The following is an 8,408-nucleotide window of genomic DNA, read 5'->3' as shown; positions in this document are numbered from 1 at the left end:
AAAAACAAAATCCTATAAAGGGCACTAAAACACTGAATCTAGGGATAATTCAGACTGACTCAAGTCAATCGGAATTGACCAGAACCAATCTGGATCATGATTTCGTGTTTTTAAACCCTCATGGAAAGCAAATTCTCTTTTTCTATTCAACCATATTTAGAAGGAGAATAAAGTGAAATCACCTCCAATTCATTCTTCTTCTGCCTCTTTCATTCCACCGTTAAGTACTCTTTTCTCTGAAATCATCTAGCCACCAAGCCCACCCAATCTATCCGACTATAATGGTCTTTGTTTCTGCATATATGATATAGCCTCTGCTTCCTGTGGTTGTTCCATTTGAGTGATTGGGACAGAAGTGGGATTCCAGACGAGCCAAACACAAATGATTTGCTTTTACTATTGAGGATGGAAAGTTTTACATATTTTGTATACGTATATACACAGAAACTAGGTTAAGGTAACACCCCAGGAGGATAAATGGTACCACAAAACCCAAAATGTGGAGCTTCGGCCCACTTGGGTATATCACTGCCAAGGGGGTTAATCTCAAAACTAAAGAAAGCTAACCTTATAATACTACTTACAGATACCTTAACAATCGTGAGATCTATACAATGGCTCCACCAGTTGTTGATGTTTTGTTGTTGCTATTACTACCGTCGTTGTTGCCACTGCTCTTCTTGCAAATGCATCCTAGAGCCTTTATTGGTAGCGAAAACCTCACAAACACTTCCTCCCGTTGGGTGCGGTTTGCATAGAGTATCCAGAGAACAAGGCAGAGCAGGACTCCCACTGCAATAAGCCCCAACCCTGCATTTATAATATTAAGGTAATGATCAACTGGAGGACAATAGTCCGAAGTGATGTGCCGGAACGTATCCCGGACAAAATTGCAATCCTGGAAGTCGAGCAATGGCGGTGCATAGTGATCAAGGGCATAACTCACATTCACAGCCACCATCAACTGGTTGTACAGGTTCGGTGTGAGCCTCCCAACACTCGTGCAGATTCCAGATACAGACACTGTACATATGTATTTCTTCCATTCCTGAAAATTTAGCCAGAAAATCATCCTTAGTTTTGTTTACTAGTTGCATGAGTAGCTTAACTGCAGATGCACAATCCAATTCCAATCATACATCAAAGCCAAGGTACTAAAACTCAGATCTCGGTACCAACTCGGCCCTTGGAAAAACTGAGTCGAGCCGAGATCTCACCGAGTTGGTGCAATTTTTTTTCCGACTCGAAACCTCAACTCAGTGGATTTTAGACCTAGTTTGGGTCTGAAACTTGGTATTCAGCCTATTTTAGGCCATTTAAACACAATGGCACTATCAGATTTTGTAAAAACAAAATCCAAATCTGAGTTTCAATTCGGACCATAGGTTGGTAGGCAATGACGTACTAAAATACCCTACTCTACACAGAATTTAGTAATAGAAAGCAAGCAAAACATTCAATTAATAACTAAACAACTTAAATAAGAATTAAAAATGTTAAAGTGATACATCAAACTATTTAACAGTTTTACAACTATCATCACAAAAAATGACTTTGAATCAAGTATTCAGTCCTCGCTAGTGTCACATAGTCTTCCCATGACATAGTGTTGCTGTAATGTTGCATATAGTGCTCCACAGCAAGCATATAAGAGTTTTGTCGAGTTAGGTAAGTAAATACATAGTAAATGAGTCATTTCCATGGGTCAACCCGAGAACCAAGATCTCGCCGAGTTCTGTCGAGTTAGGTAAGTAAATACATAGTAGAAGGGTCATTTCCATGGGTCAACCCGAGATCTCGACTCGAGATCCGAGGTCTCACTGAGATATTGCACTTTTATGTACCGTATGCCATCTAGTCTCGGTTTCTCAGAAAACCGAGACGAGAGCCGAGATCTCGCCGATTTGAGATGAATTTTAGAACTATGATCAGAGCAAGACATTATTCTGTAACTTTTTTTCTCGCAAATTATAATCTGGGTTTTAGGTTGCACTTTGTCAAATTAATGGAATTCATTTCTAATGCTTGAGCACAGGCTTTCAATGTATCTAGAAATCTTAATTAGTCTCATAAAGGTATGTGATATTATAAACTTACCGAAGAAGCATTAGCAAGGGACACTTCTATGGATCCACAAGGGCGATCATGCAGCTTGGAATCAAAAGGGGAACAAAGAGGAGGCATCAAAGGTCCAGACTGATTGAAATAAAAAGGACCAGCTTGAGGAGAAGGATTTGTGTTGGGAACGGTGTATATCACTGTGTTCACAACATTCACGAGCTGTCCAATGACTTCTTTACTTTGGAACAAGGTCTTGTTTGTGGTTTCCTTATCAACACAAGGAAGGATGCTGCTCAGCGCCGTCTCTGCTTGGGGATTGTCAACCCACTCTCCCATGGCCACACAAGTATCTGAAATTGCACTGAGGAATACCAAAAGAATTCGAGATTTTGTTAGGAAAAAGGTCTCAGTCAGATCATTATGCATTCCACTATGCAATTTTGTGTTACAGAAAACTGATTAAAGAGATGGGGAAGAAAGTAACAAAGTTTCTTTGTAAGGAAAGTGGATATTTCACTTCCTGAAGCCTGATTAAGTTCCTAGATAGCTAGCACAAAAAATTTCAAGGAACACGACATGTGATACTGAATGTTAAGAATGGAACATGCAGAAAATCCCCAACTGATGATTGTGAGAAAACCTAAGGTACAGAGATGGAGCTGAAAATCTGATAGAAAATTGCACAGAGATCACAAGAAAGGGAGTCTGATGGTAAAAACAAAAGCTAATCTCTTTACCTAACACAAATGAAATAAATTTATGATATAGAAGACTGTTGAAAGCAAGAAATATTTCAAAAAATATAATCAGTGCCCGCTAATTTTTATACGGAGACTATCCTGCAAGGAACCATTACTGAACTGTATGCACCTTCTCACTGATCTAAGAGAATGATGGTATTCCAAAAAACAGTTTGCCTTCCAGAGGATACAGAAAAATAATAGAATCATATATACAACCATATTTGAATTCCAAGGTCTTACTTGTTAAGGATCACAAAAACTCCACAAAGAATGAAAGTAATTGCCACAAGAAGCCATCCACTCAAGATGAATCTGCAAATAAGATAGAAGAATTAAGCATCATCCTGCAATAATCTAGCAGTTTACCCAGTAAAATAAATTTCCAACCTCTGACCATGAAAACAGGAACTCACATATAAATAGCATGTTGGTGACCAAGTACAGAAAGCACTGCAGAAAAATTTATTGATAATTAGAAAAAAACTAAGATGGAGAAACAAAACAGAAAATATATAATGTATGAATCAGTGGAGCTTTGAAGAATTTAAGGCTACATACAAAGACCAAGAAGAGCCAGGACAAGCATCACAGCTGCCACGGTTATTAATGCTGAACGTCTGCAACATAGCATTGAAAGATGGCTATTATTAGAAATTAAGTGATGATTCAAGAGCTAAATTAATTAATTACACCAAAGTTATGAACTCATACACAGCATTGAAGACTTTTCTTATTTTTCCAGAATTTTCACTTGTTTTCTCTGTTAGAGTATTCGCCGCAGTATTTAAATCCACATTCAACTTGTCAATTTCATCCTTGACATTTGATGGAAGGAAAACTTCGTCCACATTTATAGTCTTGGCAATAGACAGAAATTCTGTGACATTTCTGAGAGTCTGCACAGTGTAGTCAGACTGATTCACAACATATTTCAGCGTATCAAACACCTTGTTATGAAACTCATCCTGCCCAACAAAAAGAAGAATGCATCCAACACTGGTGACACGAAAGATACACAGGGCGTAAGCACAAAAACATGGGAAGAATATAACACTAATTACCCTACACAAGAAACAAAAATTCCATAACCAGCTGGAAACACTAGTGTTAGGAATGGGTAAAACCACACTTGAAAGACGAATAAAACTTAATCTTGTGGAAATAATAACCACTAAATGCTTCACCGAGTAATAATGACAAGTTCTTCATCAAATAACTTGCAAAACATATATAAACTAAAAAGCAATAATGACTATGCCAGGCAAAATGCTATTATAAAATGTTACACGGCGCCCATTTTATTGTTTTTCAGGTTCAATTAATCCATTTCTGATAACCCCAACTCCTCCCCCAAACTAGCAGACTATCTACAACAACCTCTCACAAGATACAAAGATTGACCAGATCAAATTTTCTTCAGAAATGTCTGAACATTTATACTCCAAACCTTAAATATTAATGAAAAGAGCCTCACAAAAAAACTACTTCTAAAATTGAAAAAAAAAATCTGTATACTTATTATTTACTAATCTTTTTTTTTTCTTTTTTTTTTCCTTTTCCCACTGTTCTTAATAACTTTCTTTTTACCTCACTATCATGCTATATTCAAGGCACACCCATTTACTACACTTGATTGAACCAAATCAAATAAGGTGAGCTGATAGCTTCAAAAGATACCAGCCAGATTAAAAGAAAGAGTTGAACTCAAGGGTCCTAGTCCTCCAAGCGCCTGAGGTTCAAGCTAAGGTGCACACTTCACTAAATTAACGTGTAAATTTTTACAGAAAAGATTTATACAATAACTACTAAAACACTTGGAAAATAATGTAAAAAACATATATGAAAAAGATAGTATGAAATAAAACCCATAATAATTAAAATGGTATTATGATGAACATCACAAAATTACACAATCGTACATGTAATGGGTGACGGGTGTATGGCCAATGCAGAAATGAGCAATCCCTAATTTCTATGGCTTAACCAATTTGCTAAATTACAGAGTAGACCTTATTTAATCAATCAAAACAAGCCTGTAAGGATGAAATGATCAAGCTAAAAGAGGTGATACTTTCAATTTCCGAATGAAGCAGCCAACCATAAAGGCGCAAAGGTGCAGAAGTATACAAAAGGTAAAGAGAGGCATACAAAGGTGCACACATTATTGAAGTAGCACAAGGGTGCACTGTGCACCTCTTGCATGAGAAATGAGGTGCTTTTCAGCATAATGTGTCTCAATCACACTAGAATTAGCAAGGCAACCCGAATCTTGAATATTTGGCCTTCCTTCAGGTGAAAATTTTCTTCTTCTTTTTCATTCCTTTTCTTTTCTTTCTTTCTTTTTTTTTTTTGGGGGGGGTGGGGAAGGTATGCTGAAAAGGTTACAGGAGGAGAGGGAAAAAGCAAAGGTTAAGAAAAAACCACTCCATTGAAAAGAAATCATTTTATGTTAGAGGAATCATCCAAATCAAATGTCTCCTCCCTATGCTATTCAGAGACTCAAGGGGGTGCCTCGTTAATAGTTTTTTTAGGATTTTAATTGGTGTCAGATACTAGAAATTGCCCGCTTAACATCATTCAACAAATCCTCAGATCTGAGATTTCTCATGAAACAGCATATCTGAGAACTTTTGGAAGTCAGATGTAAGCCAAAGCAATGCCGTAGGAATATATTTGCAAAACGCCAAGGTTGACCAAGTTGAAGCTTGCTGGTGGCCTAGTCCAACCCCCCCCCCCCAAAAAAAAAAAAAAGCACCAAGGCAAGTGCTTGGTGAGGAACCCAAAATACTTGAGTAATTAAATTTTAAAGGAGAAAAACCACTGATATATTTCACTTTGCATAAAACTTATGACCTTTCTTTTATTATAGTAAATTTTATCAACGGGGGGAATCTTGTTGTAATCAAGGTTGGTTAGGTTACGACCTTGCATTTTTTTCCCCTTTTAGTACAACACTTGTTTTCCCTAATGAGAGTAAATCTGTCATTTCACATAAAAACTGCATTAAATGCTGCGTTAAATCACTTTCAATTTTTTGAAAACACTTTTTGCCCATGCATTAAATGCTGCATTAAATAACTTCTGGGAATAAAACAAGGGACAATCAAAGAAGGTTACAACTTGTTAGTTCACCACTTCCGTGCCAATAAGTTGTTCCCTTTATCACAAAAATATAATTTAAAGAAGCAAAAGCCTGAACCTCAAATCAATCATCATTGCAACCACCAAGGAACAACCAACAAAGAAGTAAACAATAAGTCCCCTACAAAGCTAAAGAAAAAATGTAAAACATGAAGCTATAAGAATTACTCAAGCAAAGCAATATCAACCATTAAAAATTAAAAGAGGTATAGAGTTAGATTAGTACGCTGCGGCACATGTGAAGACAAGTAGCAATATAAGACAGATCTTATATGGAAGGTGTGTTCCTTTGCCTTTGAAGCTTATCTTAAGTCTCCAACAATGTTGTACCACAAGAACCAAGCCAAAAGAAATAAACCATAGAAGAGCAAGAATAAAGCCAGCAGAACCTGTAAATCCAACAGACTGCAGAAATACAGTAGTCAGAACACTGAAGAGAGGAATCTGAGTCAAATCTATACTGATTTATATATACCTATATTACTTGTTCATACATGACACCACAAACAGAGAAGCAGCATGAAAGAAAATCCATACAGAAGTCCTAATAAAATATATAAAATAAAACAATTCAATACCAAATGCACAGAAACACTTAAATACAAAACGTTATGGAATCTAGGAAAAGGCAAGCCTCTTGTTCTATAATTTTTATTTCAGAGACTGCATAATTCAGGGCATTCCCAACTTTGAGTTTAATTAACAAATTAATATTATTTTTTATCCAATATGCTACCATAATTGCACTCTTTTTAAATTGAGAGTTTTTTGATAATTTTATTTCAGAGATACCAGCAAATGTTCTACTTGTTGCAGGTCAAAAATCATGCCTTTTTTTAATTCCGCAAAGTGTTTTATTCTTTTAAGTTTAACATGATCTCCATCCTGGCTTGCATAACGCCAAGCAAAACAACAAGCCGAGTCGGACCACCACATTGTTCTATTAGACATTCAACATGGAAGGATTCATATCCACATGGGGTGGCTATTCATTGTTTAGAATTGTCTACAGATCCAAAACCCGGTTTCTGAGTTTAATAATAACAAATTTCTTCCATTCCGGTTATCCATTGTTTAGAATTGTCTACGAGTCTAGCAGCTATGCAGTCGAGGGACAAAGCTTAGAAAAAGATCTTGCTGATACAGATCACGAGCGCACGTACACCAGGGGCGGAGAGAAAGGAGAAGGGTCGAAAAAACCAACATCTATGCTACGAGTTCAACATACGGGTAACGTCATTTTCTTTACAGACAAAGGGGGGAAAGAAGGATGCAGGTCTGTGGAGCTAAAGCAGAGAAATATCTCTACCCAATCACATTTGAACAAATCAATCAAATTAACGCAAATAAGTCTGAGAAGAAGAAAAGGGGGAAGAACTTAAATAGATCAGGAGGACTTATCGCACTTACAGCCCAGTAATGCTTATTCGTAATATTCCAGCCACCTCGATAATGTTTGAAGCCATTAAGGATATCCGGTCTGTTCGTCTTCTTTGCTGCCAAAACAAGTGCGCCAGCAGATCTGCCATTCGCAGGTCCCGGCGCTTCCGCAAACTGTAAAAAACCACTTGTCCATGGTCCTATATTCTCTTCTCCTACAACAACAAGGAAGATAAACAATATTAAACTAGGAAAAATATAAACAAAAATAGAAGTGAATTCCTTCGACATTAAAACGACATCTAGAATTCTATGATTAAACCGACACCGAAAAATAAGTGAAAAGTAGTAGCCATTGCTACCATTATCCGCAAGATTACACAATAAACGGAACTTATTGAAGAAAATGACGAGTACACAACCATTGAGGTTGGATAAATAGTGATAAACACTAACGAACCTAAGATTAGCTTCTCGTAACCATCGCTGCTTTCCTGAGAGCTGGAATAAACAGCTGAAATCGGATTGACATAAGTGAGGAGTACAGAAACTAAAGCGATCTGAGCAACGGCAAGCTTCATTTGTGGCCGAAGCTCTACGGCTATAAGAACAGACACCGCAATCGAAGAGAATCCATAAACGGCTCCAAACTCTCTCTCCCCTCTCACTCTATCTCTCTATATATCCGACTGAAGATCTGCAGAGAGATTTCTCTACCAGTTTCGCTCACATTTCTGTAATTTTTTAGGGTTTTACATATATAAAGAGAGAGCGAGGAAGAGAAGATTAATGACAGAGAAAGCGCAAAAGAAGCGCGAAATGGAGGGAGCGGTGTGTAGTGTGTACGCGGGTAAGCTTTTGTGAGCAGAGACAGGAGCACAGAAAGTCACATGGGGGAGTGATGGCTGAAGCAACGGAAAAAAGAAATTAATAATTTAATAATAAGAAAGGAACCGAGTTGATCTTGTCGTTTCCACTTTTTCTCTTTCTCTATCTTTTTTCTCCCCTTCCCACTACTTTTACCAAAATGTCTTTTTTTTTAACAGTGCATTGACGTAAATACCCTTAATGATTAGATTACTG

The 8,408-nt window shown here is 37.2% G+C and overlaps 1 protein-coding gene across 1 annotated transcript; it reads right to left on the bottom strand.

Moving 5' to 3' along the window:
- Positions 1 to 374: 374 nt before the first annotated feature.
- Positions 375 to 7,995, bottom strand: LOC122651330. The gene is made up of 9 exons (XM_043844680.1): positions 7,786 to 7,995; positions 7,356 to 7,540; positions 6,172 to 6,350; positions 3,516 to 3,800; positions 3,363 to 3,421; positions 3,218 to 3,254; positions 3,045 to 3,116; positions 2,098 to 2,422; positions 375 to 1,048 (listed from the first exon to the last, which is right to left on the bottom strand). Exons 1-9 carry the CDS (start codon positions 7,904 to 7,906, stop codon positions 608 to 610), a joined length of 1,704 nt encoding a protein of 567 aa, XP_043700615.1. The 5' UTR covers positions 7,907 to 7,995; the 3' UTR covers positions 375 to 607.
- Between the last annotated feature and the right edge of the window lie 413 nt (positions 7,996 to 8,408).

The sequence above is a fragment of the Telopea speciosissima genome, chromosome 2 (assembly GCF_018873765.1).
Source record: "Telopea speciosissima isolate NSW1024214 ecotype Mountain lineage chromosome 2, Tspe_v1, whole genome shotgun sequence".
In the NCBI taxonomy this organism is placed as follows: Eukaryota; Viridiplantae; Streptophyta; class Magnoliopsida; order Proteales; family Proteaceae; genus Telopea; species Telopea speciosissima.
This window is presented reverse-complemented; position numbering and strand designations above follow the sequence as displayed.

Excerpts from the sequence above, each read along its gene's own strand:
- LOC122651330 (XM_043844680.1), bottom strand. The coding sequence starts at position 7,906 with ATGAAGCTTGCCGTTGCTCAGATCGCTTTAGTTTCTGTACTCCTCACT. Across the intron at positions 3,801-6,171 it reads GTCTTCACATGTGCCGCAGC|TGTTGGATGCATTCTTCTTT; the intron begins GTACTAATCTAA and ends TCGTGTCACCAG. Across the intron at positions 3,422-3,515 it reads AGAAAAGTCTTCAATGCTGT|ACGTTCAGCATTAATAACCG; the intron begins GTATGAGTTCAT and ends GCTATGTTGCAG.